Source organism: Labeo rohita, chromosome 23 (genome assembly GCF_022985175.1).
Source record: "Labeo rohita strain BAU-BD-2019 chromosome 23, IGBB_LRoh.1.0, whole genome shotgun sequence".
NCBI lineage: Eukaryota > Metazoa > Chordata > Actinopteri > Cypriniformes > Cyprinidae > Labeo > Labeo rohita.
In genome coordinates, this window is record NC_066891.1 from 22,700,657 (window position 1) to 22,720,110 (window position 19,454).

A 19,454-nucleotide genomic window follows, 5' to 3' on the forward strand; every position below is an offset into this window, starting at 1 on the left:
TGTTGACCAATGCTTAATTTTGTTCAGTCTGTGGTGTAAAAAGGTTGCATTAGCAATTAAAGAAAAAAACACTGGTCAGGTCAAAGTGCATAATTTTTGGTCACAACTTTTGACCAATTTTACTGGTAGTCCACTGTATGAAGAATTTTGGGTATAATATGTCAGTTTATTATGCTATCCTCACTTACATGAACTATAGTGTCCTGCACCCATTAGTAAAAAAATATCAAAAATTGTATTTATTGTCTGAATAATTTTTGGTTTGACTGTATATATAAAGTGCTCTATTACATAAATGAATTGTCACTTTGACACAAGACAAGAATCTTTAGACAAGGCCTGTAAAAACAGCCATACGTAAGAAATATGATGGGAAAATAGCACACATACCATTTGTCAGACATATAATGTTCGGGAGGCTGCTGTCCTCTTGGTTATCCAGTGGCATAGCACATGCCTGTGGAGACAGTCTGTGAGGGTAGAAAAACATGCCGATTAGCTCTTACACAGAGCGGCATTGAGCAATCTGAAGAGAAGAGCCTTAATGCCATTGTGGCTCATGGGAGACACAGCTGTTGAGCTGAGCAATCCTTCCCTGACAGGAAATTGGATGATATAGGCCCTAAGTCACCATCGAAGCCCTAATGCATTGCTCTGCAGTAGCAGATTGGCAGAGATCCTGTACTCTGAGGAGGCAAGCTGTCGATGATGTTTTATATGAATTAGATGTGATTAATAAGAAGCCATTATAGGGTAGTAGTCTCCGCTTTCTTGAGGCAATTCAAGCTGACCTAAACAATCAATAAGATAAAATGTGAAATAATGTGATTTGATTACTCGTGCTATGGCTCAGCATCACCCCTGATTCTCCATTTCCGTAAGTGGAGCACCTTTTCGCTCATTTCCCACATTCATTCGTCCACTGCTGATATCTTTCTCCAAATCAGCATGGAACAAATGGGCACAGTTTTAGTGCACTATAGAGAGACACTTACAAAAACGGACTGCAGGTCAGTGAATAAGATGACTTTAGGGTCGTATTAATTATGAAATGTTGGCCTTACCCTTTTCTTTAGCTATTTCCTGCTGACAAATGATTTGTCTGAAAAATTATTAACCAACAATGACTATGCAGCACATCTGGTGTATAATTTACCAACTTTAAAACTGCATTTTCTATCCACCTTATTTTTCAATGCGGAAGTAAGCTGTTTTCTGGTAATGTGCTGGACGTCCGCTTCATAATCCACCACAGGGAAATAACGAGAAGAATATCAGAAAAGTGCAGTAAACGGTAAAACAGTTTGCACTACAAACCAGTGTGTTCATAATTAAGAGAATACATTAAAATAATATGGTAAGACACACCAGTTTGCAATATTAAACAGCAAAACAAGCTTTTTGTGCAGCTAAAAATAGCTGCAAGTGGATGAGACCGGAAGCCAGACACAAAAAATTTTTACAAATAGCTGCACCCACTCTTATGGGAAAAATAAGGTGGATACTGAAAGATTTAAGGACAAAAGTGGGGGGGTGTGAATTGTAAGGAATTAAACAATTCTAGTTCTGATGCCTTTTAAAGATTCTTCTAAAAAAAAAAAAAAAAAAAAGAAAATAATTGAAAATAATTGTAAGAAATAATAATAAGAAAATAATTGAAAATATAATACATTTTAATGATCAGAAATTTTGATGTTTAATAAGTATGTTGTTTAATTTTTACATAAATATTGCTGTCACGTGGAATGACCATGGTTTGTTACACCGAATGAATCATTAAAAATAATCGGCTCATACGAGTCAATTGTTTGGCACGTCTGATTTTAGAGCCAAAGAATATAATAATCTTTTTATTCAGGGTTTCTGCAGGTTTTATTAGGGCAAATTTAAGACTATTTTAGGACCTTTTTTAGACCAACTAAAGAAAATTTAAGGAAAAAAAAAATCGTAGGGAAAACAATACAGCAATATGTTCTCCAAGTATAGTTTATTTTAGTAATTTAGCGTCTAACAATTGTTGGTTTTTAGTTTATTTCAGTTTTCCCTCTTTTCGTCACTTTCCTTCGGTAAAAGCGTTGTGCACATTTTACTTTCACTTTCAAATTAGCAGCAATTCGGCGTCAAGAAGTTTGTTTTTAGTTTGTTTGAGTTTTCCCTCTTTTCTTCACTTTCCTTCGTTTTAAATAGCTTGTTCAAGCATTGTGCGCATTTTACTTTCACTTTTAAATTAGCGGCATTAATGTAACGGAAACTTTTATTAACAAAACGAATAAAAATACACCATGTTATATGCCTATTATAAAATAATAACTTACACAAAGTTTGAATAGGTATCAAATCATATTAATCTGACTAAGTTTTTGACTCAGTAAAATGAACTGACTCAGAGTAATTCTCCTGACAAGTCTGTTTCCTGAACAAAAGACAATTTATGAGCAGATTCTTGATAGTGATCACAGTGTATGTTTTGATTCACTATAAAGAAAAGGGTTGTTTGTTTAGCATGTCTGATTCCCAATCAAAAGACTCTTAGAAGCCAGTTATTTTATGGCTGTGTTGTATGCTTATGAGTCACTAAAAACAAACAGCTCATTAAAGTAATTTATTTGGCAAGTCTGATTCCTGATCAAGATACAAGAGGCAATGTTTATGATTCACTAAAAAGAATTGGATCACAAGAGTCACTAGCTAAGAAATCAGATGCTGTAAGTTTTGAATCACTAAAAAGAAAGAGTCATGAGAAGTGAACAGTACTCGGCTGGTCATGTGATCTCAACACTGTTTGATTTTGATTGACTAAAATGAATCGGCTCATAAGAGTATAATTCTCTTGGCAAGTCTGATTCCTGAACAAAATTCTATTTTGAACAGGTTATTTATTTATAGCATTCACACTGTATGTTTTTGATTTACTAAAAAGAAATGGCTCATAAGAGTCATTTGTTTGACATGTCTGATTCCCGATCAAAAGACTATTATTTTAGTGGCCGTGCTGAATCACTAAAAACAACCAGCTCATAAAAGTCACTCTTATGAGCCAGTTACTTAAGAGGCAATGCAGTATGTTTATGATTCACTAAAAAGAATCAGATCATAAGAGTCACTTGCTAAGGAATCAGATGCTATATCATGTGATTTTAACATGGTGGCCACCCAGAGAGAAGACCACCCTTATGTAGAAAGAAAGAAAAAAGAAAAAGAATTCTAGGCCACTGGTATGACCAGAGTAGGGCCCTATGAAATCCGTTTTATTTTTTCCAAATTCTGTTCATTCCATTTAAATTTTTCTGTTTTTTTTTTTCTGTTTTAAGTTTCCTAGACTAATCAAAAACATGTTTAATTAATTGAAATCATGAAATGTACATAATTGAACAGATTTTTTTTAAATTAAAAGGTTAACAAAAATGACATTTCTAAGGTCACATGAAATTTATTTTTTTATTTTTTTACTCAAATTCAGTTTTAATTTGACCAAATTCTGTTTTCAGTTAATTTTCTGGATTCTATTTTAATGGTTTCATTAAATTATAATAATCAAAAGCATGTCTAATTAATTGATTATTTATAAAGAATTAATTATTAAAAAGACAAAAACATTATTAAATTATTGTTTTATTTTTTCCCCAGAAATACTTTGTTGTGTATTTATATTTTTTGGTAAATAAACTCTGGTAAATAATATTTCTTTTAAATATTTCTTAAAAATAATGTTTTAATAATAATTTTATCATTAGTATTAGTACTATCATTACATTAAGTAATAGATTTCTGTCACAGTTTCGTCAGGTTAAACCAAATGTTTATTTCGATGGGTTGCTGCAAAGACCTGTAAGTTTCTGTTTGAATAAGATATGACGATAGTTCTTCTCAAAAGAAACGGTAAAGTGCTCATGAAGTGACTCATAGAGCATGTTCATGTGTTGATGTACTCGTATATTGTGCTGGCTGAGACTGAAAACGCCGGGAGCGTCACGCGCACTTCAGTATGTGTGTAGTAAACAAAAGCGCATGTCTGTGCCATTGATTCACGCTGATACATAGAACATGCAGGTTTGTATTTAAATAGAATTTCTGTGGCTTAATATTCACAAACACTAGTCTATATCACGTTTTGATTAAAGTGTACTGACCTACTCTTGATTTACTCATACAAAATTTGGCAAATTCCATGACATTCCGCATTATTCAGTAAATTCCATTTTTATGCTGGATTCTGTGATTCCTTCCGCATTTTCCACATCAAGGAAATCAGAGGGCCCTACCTAAGTCAGCTCATATGAACGTACCTAACTTTAAACACATAGTATAGCATTTAAAACATAATTTGCCATTGTAATTGAAAGTGCCCTCGCTGAATATGGTCATGAGCATGTGTTCGGGACAGGAGTTTTATCAAACTTTGGTGATTTTGGTGCAGATCAGACTGTTTCAATGCGAAACAAAATTAGTCAAGCCACCACGAACATGCCCTTGCATGAAAACTCAAGATCTTCGCAATTTAACATCATTCAGTGTTTTAGAGTACACTTTTCAAATTTGGTGTTGATCTGTTTAAATCTCTAGGAGGAGTTTGTTTAAATACAATGCCTTAAAAATCGCAAAAACTGCACAAAAGTTGCCAAGAAAATTCAAAATAACAAAATAACTTCCTGTTGAGCTTCGAATTTCATATTGGAGGACTTGTTTGTAGGTACTGGTGTGTTACATGATATCTACCGTACATGTATGTGAAATGTAGCTCGAGAGGCACTTTTGTTGAAATTTTATAGGTGGCGCTATTGAGCCATTTTGCCACACTCAATTCTAAAACCCATATCAGATGTAAATTTCTGTATGCAAAGTTTTTGAGCATGTTTAGGCCCTCAAAAATGCAATGCGAAGACGACGATAAATCTGAGCAATTCCATCGGTGCTCGGCCCCTAAAAAGTATTTCTGTAAGGTTTCAAGCACAAAACAGTCTAAAACTAAGGTGACCACTACAACTGAATGTATGTATGTTAAGTTGACAGACTTAAGCGACAACATGCTAAAGCTAACCCAGTATGTTCCTCTGCCGAGCCGTATATATAAAGACATACCAAGATCCAATTAATTCACTAAATTTCACCCAAGTTAACAGAGAATGACTTAACCCCCAATAGAACTGCTATTAACCAAACCAAACAAATAAGAGTGCCCCAAGCTGACCTATTACCAGATTTCGGAGGTGTGTTCCAAGAGGTCCTGTTGAGCGTTTGGAAAACCCCCCTCAACATTAGGTTGTACCCTGAAAAGCAGCACAGACAAAAGGTCTCAAAAAGAGCTCAACCTCCACAGTTAGCAAACAGCACACCGCATAATAGAGGCTCGTTAGGCCGACTGCTTTTAAATCTTCACTAGAATAGATGTGCAGGTGGTGTTGATTTAACACCAATGACAGTTAAGGCCAACACAATGCAGAGTCTCCTCTTCACAGACCAGTCACAGAGAAAGAGGGGGAAGGAGAAAGCGAAAGAGCGAGAGCGCACAAGGATTCCACACAAGAATGACAAGCACTTCACTCTGTATTAAAGGATAAAACTCTGAGCCGGCCCCTTCGAATCGTCCCCGGGGCTGAAGGGGGTGTATTGTTTGGAAGCGTTCCCAGGGGCACAGATAGATGCCGGGACCGGCGGGGCAACGTCAGGCCCGTGAGGCATGGCTCACACAGCGGTGCAGAGAGGAGACTGACCCCTCTGTCTCTCTGGGACGGGCTGGCAGTGACCCCACATTTTTATGGCCTCTAACAGAATGTTACGCTGTCACGCCTCATTGGGCACGACAATGAACATGAAAAGTTGCCACTCTGGATGATTAAGAAAGCTATTTATCCATCTCTGGGGACAATGCGGCCATTCAGACGACTCAAACATAATTCACAGCGGATGAGTCGTCTTTTCAGATATCAAACCCATGTCGTTAGCCTCTCCCCTAAAGGAGATTTGTCTGTAAAATATGGTGAATGGGTGTCGCGAACAATCCTCGGCTGTATTTCAGATTTTTCCAAGAAGGCGTGAGAATTGAAAGAGAGTAAGAGGGTGAAACAGTAGCATGTTCATGTTATTAATAGAGCTCTTGAACGTGGAGGGGCATCGCAGCATACCCTGCATTCCAGACGCTATTGTTGACCTTTCCAGAGTCTCGAGTACCCGGACTTTATCACTAATGTCGGCCCAAATTTGCAGCTTTTACTAGCTAAGGACTGCCCAACTAGACAGGAAAAAAACATTTGATTTAAAAAGACCAACCACAGTGTGTTTTGTTTTGGGTGGCGTTTAGAAGGCGGAGTTATCTGATTTGATTGACAGATCAGCGTGGGAAAATAAATAATTAGATTAAGTGCACAACAGTGTCCAGCTATAGCTGGCTGTATAGAAAATTATACTGAATGTTACTTGTGCAGAAAAATTACCCTATAATAAAATAAATAACAATAAAATATCACTGTACTATACTTTAATTTCACTGTAAAATAAAACAACAACAACAACAACAACAACAACAACAACAACAACAACAACAACAATAATAATAATAATAATACTAATAATCATTATTATTATTTTACTAGTACTACTGCTAAAAAGAATAACAAAAAATAAATATAAATACTATAGTTTTACTGTAAAATAAAAAATCAATTCAATAATAATAATAATAATAATAGTTATTTTACTATTACTACTGCTAAATAATAAAACAAATAAAAAATAAGAATATTATAATTTCATTGTAAAATAAAACAAATTCAATAAAAATATTCTTTTACTACTACTAGTACTGCTGCTGCTAAATAAGAATAATAATAAAAAATGAATATAATAAAAAAAAAAAATCAACAACAATAGTTATTATTTTACTACTGCTAAATAAGAATGATAAAATAAAAAAATCAAATAAATATGTATACTAGTTTTACTGTAAAATTAAAAAACTATTCAATAATAATAATAATAATAATAATAATAAGTTGTTATTATTTCACTATTACTACTGCTAAATAATTAAAAATAAAAATATAAAAAATAAGAATATTATAATTTCATTGTAAAATGTACAAAATATCAATTCAATAATAATAATGATAATTTTTTTTTACTACTACTACTACTGCTGCTGAATAAGAATAAAATAAATAAAAAAAACATAAATATCATAATTTCACTGTAACTACTGCTAAATAACAATAAAATAAAAAATAAAAAATAATGTTATTACAACTTCATTGTTAAATAAAAAAAAATCAGTAATAATAATAATAATAATAATAATAGTAATAATATTAATAATATATATATATATATATATATATATATATATATATATATATATATATATGTATGTATATATATGTATATATATATATATATATATATATATATATATATATGTGTGTGTGTGTGTTATATATTATGTATAAATAATAATAATAATGAACATATTATATACTAAAAATATATATATATATATATATATATATATATATATGTGTGTGTGTGTGTGTTATATATTATGTATAAATAATAATAATAATGAACATATTATATACTAAATAAGAATAGGAAAATAAAAAATAAAACAAAATGAAATAAATTCAATAATAATAATTATTTTACTACAACTGCTGCTAAATAAGAATAACTACTAATAAAATAAAATAAAATAAGATTACTATCATTTCACTGTATAATGAAAAATCAATTCAATAACAATAATTATTAATTAAATAAAATATTACTATGTTTACCTATATATTTATAATATTTATTTTTAAAAACAAAATACAAATATAATAATAATAATAATAATAATAATAATAATAATTATTATTATTATTATTATTATTATAATAGCAACAAAAAAAGTACGGAATTTCACAGTAGAACTGTAAAATTACAATACTAATATTTATGCCTATTTCTGAGACACTGAAAACACTAGACCACACTTCACTCTGAAACAGTTTCCGCATCTGTATTTAATGAAAATGCATCCCATATGATTTGATAATTGCACAAACCCATAACACAATTTTTATTTTATTACAATTATTACAGTGTTTCACAAACGCCTTAAACTCAACCCACTGGTTATGCCAATATAGTATATACTGTGACGTGACAGTTATATCCTATTAGCTATTAAAAAAAAGTGGAAACTTCTTAAGGCTTCTTGAGTTTAAAGTTGTGGATGATTTGTCAAAACATCAGGATTTCCCAGCAACCTGTCTGTTAGGATCAGTCATAAAAACAAACAAACAATCCCTCAAATCCCAGAGTTCAGACGGAGTGTCCAACTTCCTTCAAGCAGACAAACTTCCCATGACAGCTGGACCCTCTGCACTATAAATATCCTCATCCTAAAACCACTTATGTCACAGTTGCAGATGGGGTGGAGACGCTAGCAAACGGACACAGCCAAGTCTAGTGTTTCTCAGCACTCTCGCTGTATCTGTCTGCGCCATCGCTGTCATGCTGTGGTTTCTCTAAGTCTCTTTCACAAGCTCGCCCGTGCCCACAATTACACTTGGCACACAAACCAATGCAAGTGGTTCAAATGTGCCAGCGTACCGACAGTAACCAGCACTCAAACTCTATGATACCCGAAAAAAGACACATCACATTACAGAAAGCAACTGCAGCGTAAGAACGGAACCACATGTGAGATAAATGCTAACATATAATTCATATCATGAGTTGGATAGCATGATAAATGCATGCTAAATTAGGAGTAGTGTAGCTTAAATCATAGTATGCAGTTTCATAGTAAGCAACCACGCGTGCTTTTTGGCCTTGTATTACCCACAACCTCTTGCTCAAGATAAAATCTGTGACGCAGTAGTGTGTCCCAATGCTGGATTACTTAGGCCAGAAATAATCTCCACATGAGTATGCAAATGAAGACACAAATGTCTAGCCAAAACACTGCAAGTGTGTGTGGTACTGTATCTAAAGGGGGCGATAGAGTTCAGCTGTCATTAAACCAGCTATTATTCAGGTAGCTACTTTTTCATAGTGTTTCATAAGCAACTGTTATTTTGTGTTATTTTACAAACCAGTGTAAAATTTTATACAATTATTATTTTGAATTCTATCATTTAATTTATATGAATACTATTTAATTCGAATTTTATATTTTTAGTTTTAGTAATAATATTGTTACAGTACGTTTTGTCATTTTTTATTAGTTTTTGTTTTTTTAATATTTATATTTAGCTTTAGTTGTTTTATTTCAGTGTTAGTTTTAGTACTTAAACATAAAATAGTTATTAAAATAGTTATTATTTCAGTGAGTTTCTAGATTCAAAGCAGTGTTATTTAAAGTGAATTTGATATTATTATTTTCATTTAAATTTTAGATTTAGTTTTAGTAATATTGGTTTCTGTTTTTATATTTTTTATTAGTTTTTGTTTTTTTATATTTTTTATTTCAGTGTTAGATTTAGTACCTGAACGTAAACTAGTATTATTTATTTTTTATATTTTCTATTAATATTTTTAATTATATTTGAATTGTATTTGAATTGAATTTTATATTTTTAGTTTTTATTTACATTTTAGATTTAGTTTTATTAACATTGTTTTGTCATTTTTTAATTATAATTTCTATTTAGCTTTCATTTTTTATTTCAGTGTTCTATACTTGAATTTAAACTAGTTTTATTTCAGTTCATTTCTAGTTTTAAAGCAGTGTTATTTTAGTATTATTTGTATACTGATGTAGTTCTTATTAATATTTTGAATTATATGATGATTTGAATTATATGAATTTTTTTTAAATCAAATTTCATTTAAATTTTAGATTCAGTTCTAGTAATGTTGTGTGCTTTGTCACTTTATTTCAGTGTTAGTTTTAGTACTTCAACGTAAACTAGTTTAATTTCAGTTAATTTGTAGTTTTGAAAGCAGTGTTGTTGTAGTATTTATATACTGGCATAGTTTATTTTGAATAATACTGTTTTAGTATCATTTATATGATGTTATAGTTTATTAACATATTGAATTACATTATTTGAATGATTTGAATTATATTTAAATGGAATTTATTATTTCAGATTTAGATTTAGTAATATTATGTGCTTTTGTCATTTTTATTAGGTTTTCTTTTTTTAATATTTCTATTTAGCTTGAGCTAGTGTTAGTTTTAGTATTTGAACGTAAACTAGTTTTAAGTTAATTTCTAGTTTTAAAGCAGTGTTATTTTAATATCATTTATATACCGTTATCGTTTATGAATTATATTTGAATTTAAGTTTAGATTTTTAGTTTTCATTTAAGTTTTAGATTTAGTTTTACTAATTTTGTTATGTGCTTTTGTCATTTTTTATTAGTTTTTGTTTTTTAATATTTCTACATAGCTTTATTTCAGTGTTATATAGTTTCTATTAATATTTGAAAGTAACTTTCCTTTTTATATTTTCACTTTTCATTTTAAATGAATTTTTAGTAGTTTTGTTATTTATTTTTTTTAAATATTACCATTTATGTTTGCTTTTATTTTACATTTTGGTTTTAGTTTTAATATATCAACTTAAATGTATTGTAGTGTACATAACGATTATTGTTATTTTTCAGTTTCATTGTAATTTTAGTTTAATTTGATTCATTTTTTTTATAATAAAAAACATTACTATTTAGGTTTATTTTCATTTTGGGTTTTTTTTCAGTTATTAATTTGACCACTTTTATTTAAACTTTAGTTTAGTTATTTTAGTTAGCATTTATGTATTACAGTAGTAGTATGTATTACATACTCATTTTTATTTCACTTTTTTTAATAGCTTTGTTTAGTTTCTGTTAACCATAATAACCCTCTTTAAAGTTTGTTTTCAAGTTCATCTAATATTCATTTTTATATTTTATTTCAATTCACAAACATGACTTTTAATTGTTTTACTTGCCCCAACCCTAATATTGGCAAGGCATTACATACAGTATGTTTTGTGCTATCAGACGTATGCAAATTGGGATTCAGTCTTTTTGATCAGGTCCTTCTCAACTGATCAATAATGCAGAAGCACAACTGGTGCTCTGATTCCTGGTTTATGTGGCAAAGCACTGACTGCTGGGCAGCGCCACAATAGTAACTGACGCCAGCTGCCAAACAGACCACCAAAAAACAACTGGATGCTGATCAAGAAAGGAAGGAAGCAGAATCAATGATTGAGAAGGAGGAAAAAGACGACATCTGCCAAGATTAATTACCAAAATTATACGCAATTACAATTAAACCCACTGCATTTCAGGATTTGGCAAGACATTACGGAGCAGCGTCTCAGATGTCAGTCAGAGTTCAGATCTGAAAAATCAGATTTAACAAGGCACATGTTAAACATCACTCCAACACAATGCAAGTCACTTTGTTTGAGGAGCATTTAAAGGCCCCCCAGCAGCTTCCGAATATGCCTGCGTGTCATGAATTTTTCATGGGTTTTCCCATCATAGTATTTTTCAGAGGGGTGATGTCCGTCCCCCTCTGAGAAACTAGCTTTTGTCCTGTCTGACTGACCAGAAAATAAATCTCACAGCTTCAGCTGAGCGGTAAGAAACAAATCCGGGGTGGGGGACGAGCCGCACGCCCGCAGGTGAGGGTGAACAGCCACTTTTGGAGCCCTATCCCACATTTAGATGAAAAGAGGGCTCACGTGGCTGTAGGACGCGTGTTTATCGGGGGAAGTCCTGAGGCGGGCTTGAGGTTTGGGGCGTTTTCAATTATTCAAGACACTCTGAGCCTTCAGCAAACTCCAGATGCTTTCTGTGTGCTGCTTTGAATCGTACAGTAATGGGACAAAGAAAATTGTGTCTGAGTGACCCTGATGTGACAGGGACTCAATTGGGCATTGTAGGCTGATGCCAAGCTGAGGTCAATGAAGGGTCATGAGAATCAAGTCACCGTTTCATAACATGCCTTCAAGTACATTTGAATGTGAAGGGAAAACGGCATTTATTCATCATTTACTCATATATTAATTACTATAATAGCCAAAAGATTTGTGTATGATTGTATGATTATATAATGATACATAAAAGAAATAATATTTATTACAAATAAAATGTAATAATTAATAAATAATCTTTTAATAATTAATTGAAAATGTAATAACTATATATAACTATAACTATATATATATATATATATATATACACACACACACACACACACACACACACACATACATAATTATTACATCAGTAGTCACTGATGATCTTGCAACTTTATATATATATATATATATATATATATATAATACATCCATTTATATACACTTAATTAAATAAAAATAATATTAAAAATACACATTTAATAATTAATAAAGTTTTTTAGTGCTGTTGAACAATTAATTGCGATTAATCACATCCAAAATAAACGTTTTTGTTTACATAACGCGTGTATATTGTGTATATTTATTATGTATATATAAACACACACATATAGTATATATTTTGAAAATACTTACATTTATTTACAAGCATATATTTTTATTCATATAATTAATATCGCTTATAAATATATTTAATATATGAACCTTTTATTTTGGATTAATCGTTTGACAGCACTTTTTTTTTAACATAATACTTGTGTAATATTATAAATATAAATAACCAATATTGATTATAAATATTCACACATTAAAATAAACATTTACTAATTAATAAATCATATGTGAATAATTACATAGAAAATATTTCATGTAATATTACATAATTATTACGGCTACACACTGATAATTATTATGATTCTCGGATAATCTTACAAATAATTATTGATATAATAAATTGTATTTGTATAATATTTAATAATTAAAAAATTATTTTTTAATAATAAAATAAAAATAATGTATTAACCACATAATTACTACATCAGTACGCACTGAAGATCTTACAAATGCCTATTTATGATACATACTTACATAATACATCTATTTATATATATTTAAAAAAATACATATTACAAATAATAATTTAGTCATTAATATAAAATATTTAATTATTAAGATTGTTTATAATACTTGCATAATATAGTTAATTATAAACATTTTACACATTAAAATAAACTTTAGTAATTATTAAATCATATTTGAATAATTACATTAAAAAAATATTTTTTTTGTATAACATGATAATTATTACATCATTACTCACTGATAATCTAACTATTTATATAATAAATCGTATTTGTATAATATTTAATTAATAAATGATCTTTTAATAAGTATATTAAAATATATCATGTAATAACTACAATAACTTAAAAAATATTAAAAATAAACATTTAATCATTAATAAACAATATTTTAATAATTAAATAGCATTTTATGTAATACTTGCATAATATAATTAGATTATAAATTTATGACACATTAAAATAAACATTTCCTAATTAATAAATAATTTGAATAATTAAGTTTAAAACAAAAAATATCTTCTGTAATCTTTAGTATCTATGATAATTATGACATCATTACTCATTGATCTTACAAATAACGAATGTATTTGCATAATGTTTAATACTTAGATGATCTTTCAATACTTAATCACATTACTAATAATCTTACAAATAATTATGTATATACACTAAATAAATAATATTATTAAAATAAACATTTAATAATTAATAAATAATATTTTAAGAATTACATTTAAAAAATAAAACAAATTTTACAAACAACTATTTATACAATAAATTGCATTTGTAAGTTAAATGTTTCTTATTATTCTGTTTAATACGGCAATGGCCATTATGAACAGTGATTGCATTCAAAAGTTATATGAGGATTCTTTAAAATGTACACTGGAAAAAAAAACATGGGTTTGAAATACTTGCACTGAATATGACTATATTTTAAGCATTGAGTTTGGTTGCGTTTTGACTTGTCTCCTGTGTCTAGACAAGGCAGCGCTGTACTGTATGAGTCAGGGGACAAGTGCTGCGTCAGTGACTGTACACATCAGCCTGTAGTAACTGTATCTAACAGCAGTATGATGAAAGAGCCAGCTGATATCACCCCGCCCTCACATTCACACTTCCCTGAGTTATGTCGGCTGCTCGTACCAAATCACATTCCTGCAGGACAGCATCACAAATGACTCACTTATTATGGCAGCTGAACCGGAGCCAAAGGCCTCAGCATAATACTGGCCATCCATATACAGTTAAAGCCATTAACATCAACACAGATAAACATTTACGAGGTAACCAACAATCACTGTAAAAACTATTAACCTCATGCTTTACCCTCAGCTGAGTCGTCTTTGTTTTTGTGTTCCTACAAACCAGCGCAACTTCTAATTAGTAATTTAGAAACTATACAGTTATTCCCCATTCTAATCTTTTTTGTTCATCTTAAATCCAAGTTTATCCAGGCTTGTCGGTTTCATTGTGACATGAGTTCATACACGGGTTTGTGACTGTGTGTCTGTCTCAATATGTAATCTGTATGACCATCTCCACAACTAATTCATCTCGCTGACAAATGAAAGCATGTTCAACGTCGACTTCTGTTTGCGGCTCACTGATATGAAACAAGATAGAGAACAGAGCCGGGTTAGCATGCCTGTTCGTCTGTTTGCACACTAAATGAATATATTACTTCCCACCCACAACTCCAGCACAAAAGCCCCTCTCTCTCGTGCCTCTGAATGGGTCTGTGAAGGCTCTTTGTAGCGTGAGGTTGTCTTGACGACACCCATGGTCCAGTGATGAGAGGAGACTACGTGTGTGTGTGCTCCAGTCAGGGAGTCTATTAGCTAAAACAGGGCCTAAAACAGACCTAATTTTAGTACCCAAGTTTACACCCACTGAGAATGACTAATACATTTAAAGGAGACATATCATGAAAATCTGACTTTTTCTATGCTTAAGTAGGGTATGTGACGAGACACTTATCCCACGAGACGAGACGAGATGAGATATTTAAAATTTTTAAAGAAATCCTCAGTGATCAAATACATAGGGAAAATAGTCTTTTATTCACCTGAAAAAAAAATGTAGGTGCATTTTGAACTTTATGAAATGAAACTTCCATTTTAATGAATTATATGCAGTAATAACATTTAAACAAGAGCTTCACAATTCTGGATAAACTGAGAATCACAGTTGTTTCTCTCATGATTCTGAAGAAAAAAAGACTAGAAAACTAAACAAAATAATGTAATTTACCAGTGGTTCTGACAAAATGTTCATTGCTTAAGTCTTTTAAACATATATTCATTTAAACAGAAAAAAAAAAATTCAATGAAGAAGTCAGTGTCTCAATTCATTAAAGGGGTCATCAGATGCCCATTTTCCACAAGTTGATATGATTCTTTAGGGTCTTAATGAAAAATCTCTAATATACTTTGATTACAAATTCTCAATGGTTTTGTAAAACAACACCCTTTTTTACCTTGTCAAAATCAGCTCTGCAAAAATCATCTCATTCTAAGGGGTTGTTCCTTTAAATGTAAATGAGCTCTGTTCGCCCCGCCCCTCTCTTCTCTCTGTGGAGTGACGATCTTGTTTACTTGTTTATCTTTACTTTTTACTTTTCGATCTTGTGCACTAAGACTGACGGAAAATGAAAAGTTGCGATTTTCTAGATCGATATGGCTAGGAACTATACTCTCATTCCGGCGTAATAATCAAGCAACTTTGCTACCGTACCATATAGTTCCTAGTCATATCAGCCTAGAAAATCGCAACTTTTTATTTTCTGTCAGTCTTAGTACACTTAGTACACAAATGAGCCTATTTTCAAAAAAAGTTCCTACTATAGACAACACGTGTTTATACCCAAACTATAAACTTTTATCCCAGTACTTCTGTTATTTAAATGTCTGTAACACAGAAATAATGATTATAATGTGGCTGAAAAGACTGTTTGTGTTGCTCTTTCTGGATCAGCAGCAGCATGAATGCCGATTTGAGTGTCTTTAACACCTGTTTCACATCGGAAGCGTCAGTGGAGTGTGAGCAGTGCGTTTTGTCGCCACCCATATCAATGAATGACAGCGTTCACATTGGAAGCGTAATGATGGCCGACCCTCTGATTCATTAACATGGGCGGCGACAAAACGTGCTTCTCACGCTCCACTGACACTCGCAATGTGAAACAGTCATAATAGATATAGCTAAATCATTGTCATTCAGGAATAAGATCGCGTAGGTGTTTGAATCGAGATCTCGATCTACAGCTCTAATGAAAACACTGCTAAATGTTTTGCGAGGATATCATCACAAGATCTTGTCACAGCCCTACTTAAGTGCTATAAACAGGTCCCCGGTATATCTACCAACCTAGAAAATGTGAAAAATGACAACCCAGTAACTTTGTTTTGGTAAGCCTTTTTCTAAAAGCCTGTGAAAAAACGAGCACTCAGATTTCGCTTCTTCCATGATGCAGAAAGGGATCTTATTATAATATCACCACCCCTTAATCTGCACGTTTCCACCCACAGCACCATCATTTTATTTCAGTGTACCAGTTCGACTGCCATGGTGAAAGTTCGAACAAAGCTTGCCAACTGTTCTGTCGTTTGCTGCACAGACGAGCACAGAACACTATTTAGAGTCCCAGCCTCTAATATAAACATGCAATTTCTTTCCTAGCTGTTTACCTTCACAGACATAACCGTCTGTTTTTGTAACTCCTGTGTTTTTAACATAAACTTTTTTGTATTTGACAGTTTAAGCGCAATAAGACATGAAAGAGAACGAGGACTCACATGCGGTGTGGCAGCCGCTTTCTGTGCACATGCTTCGAATATGTACGCTCAGAAAACCAGATATCAGAAGTTTAAACTAACATGGCTTTAAAACACATGATTTCAGCACAATAGACATGATAATCAAAACCAAACAGATGTTTTTTGGCAGAGTATCTGAGGTATGAGCTGTTAAGGCACAGCCCTATTCTGGAAAAGGGGGCGGGGAGCAGCAGCTCATTTGCATTTAAAGAGGCATGCATAAAAACAGTTTGTTTCTGCTTCCACTCAAAATAGGCATTTTTTTAAATGATAAACAATAATAAATAATAAATGATCTGTGGGGAATTTTGAGCTGAAACTTCACAGACACACTCTGAGACTTAAATTACATATTGCAAAAAGGGGCATACTAGGTCTCCTTTAAACTAAATGTGTAGTTTACTACAAAACCACATCCTGTATCTATAAGCATGTGAATTAAAATTAATTGATTACAAATTTAATAAAATTTAATTACATCAATAATTTCCAAAAACAGTTTATTCTGATTTAAAATATTTAACCATTTTAAAATTATAACAAATAAAACAAAATAAATACTGATGACCAAATAACAGGATACTGCATCATATGCAGTTTAGAGTAAAGATTTGTTTTGTTTTGTTTTGTTTTGTTTTGTTTTGTTTTGTTTTGTTTTGTTTTGTTTGAAAAATGTCTCTCGGACTCACCAAGGCTGCATTTATTTGCATTTCATTTTACATACAGTAAAAACAGTAATATTGTAAAATATTATTACAATTTCAAATAAATACTGTCTATTTGAATTTTTTTTAAAATGTCATTTATTCCTGTGGTCAAATCACATGATCCTTCAGAAATCATTCTAATTTGCGGCTCAAAAAACATTTCTTCTTATTATTATTAATCCTGAAAACAGTTGTCCTGCTTCATTTTTTTTTTTTCAAGATTCTTTGATGAATAGAAAGGTCAAAAGAACAGCACTTATTTGAAATAGAAATCTTTTGCAATAATGTAATTTTACAGATCCTTGTTGAAAATAAGTATTAATTTCTGTTAAATACAAATAAAAAAAACTTAAAACATTTAGAAATATACAGCTAAATAAACTAAAAAAAATGAAAAGCACGTCAAATGACAGGACACTCGTGTCACTTAAGTTTAATGTCAAAAACCCAATTATTCGCATTGCTTCATGCCAAAATAAAGCACAGGCTATACTGTACTTTCTTTATGTAATGTTCCCGTACTGTACTTACAGTTGTACACAACTGCATAAATTCACTAGGATCTGCATTTGTTTGGGCCTTAATGTCACCTTTGGCAGTCTAATAGTGAGATCCTTGTGCAAATCACTCACACACACACAGTGGCTTTTCTCATAGGCTCTGGGGGAAAATATAGAATAGACGTCAGAGCTAAATATTAGTGCGCTAGCCTGAAACTCATTTAGTATGTTTGCTCAAGTCTGTGTATTTTCATAGGACATTTCTCCACAGTTTCAATTTAAATTCACAGTAAATAACAAAGAAATTTCTATTTATGTTTAGGGAACACTGCATTAAAATGACATAAAGCATACTTTGTACTAACTAACAACTATCTCACAGCATTAGCTGAGGATACAAATGAATTGCTAATGCCTACAACACGTCATTAAGAATGTTAAAACAAACTCTACTGCTGATGTGGTGAAAGGAATCGTTCACCCAAAAACAAAAACTACTGACTTTCTTTGCACAGTCAGAGTTGTTTTGGCACTTTTAAAAAGTGATATATCTTTTGTGCTTCACTAAAGAAAAGTCAAACTAGTTTGGAATGACTTGAAGGTGACGACAGAACTTTTCATTTTGAATGGACTATTCCTTTAATATGTCAGGCAGAAGTCAAACACTGGGATAAGTAATGTCAAGGATAAGCACTGAGAACACTCCGTGATAAGCGAGTGTGATTTATACTGCTATGCGATTGAATGCAGGTGATGACTGCAGTACAGTCAACAGGCACTGTGAGCAGCTGATGTAATGGATGTTAATTCGTTCACAGGTGCCTGAGGCGGTGTTATTTCCAGTGAGGATTGCTGATAACACAGACTTATGAAATACCCGAGAGTCTTGCACCCCAACTGTGGCAGTAATGAAGAGAGCTTAGCTTTTTAACACTGTAGCTATCCTATGTGAACTCTGTGGGACAAATGTGCAAGCCTCCGATTAGAGATTGAGAAATTGATCTGTTCTGTCGAATAACCTGCACCTTTTTCCAGCTTTTGGAAATAAGAGCTGTTTTATTTAACAGATCTAAGAAATCTATTAAAGAATTTATTTCTCAGTTTAAATTGCCAATAATGAAATATTAGTAACAGTTTTCATTTCAAGCCGTGATATATTTGCAAGTAGAGGAATGCACATGCATACGTCGTGGAGCTCTCGTGAACATGCGTCGACTGATGCGGAAGAGAAGAAATTGTTGAATAAAGTTGTTTTTTTTCTTTGCACGCAAAAAGTATTCTCGTAGCTTCATAACATTAAGATTGAACCACTGATGTCACATGGACTATTTTAACAATGTCCTTACTACCTTTCTGGGCCTTGAACTTCAGTTGCAATGCTGTCTATGCAGGGTCGGAAAGCTCTTGGATTTCATCAAAAATATCTTAATTTGTGTTCTGAAGATGAACGAAGGTCTTATGGTTTGGAACGACATGAAGGTGAGTAATTAACAACACAATTTTC

At 31.8% G+C, this 19,454-nt stretch overlaps 1 protein-coding gene across 1 annotated transcript in view; it reads right to left on the reverse strand.

Moving 5' to 3' along the window:
* Positions 1-19,454, reverse strand: part of plxnb1a (plexin b1a) — a 105,175-nt gene that overhangs the window by 47,219 nt on the left and 38,502 nt on the right. Inside the window, 1 exon segment of the mRNA XM_051096405.1 lies at positions 391-470. Within this exon segment, the coding sequence (XP_050952362.1) occupies positions 391-404 (14 nt within the window). The 5' untranslated portion in view covers positions 405-470.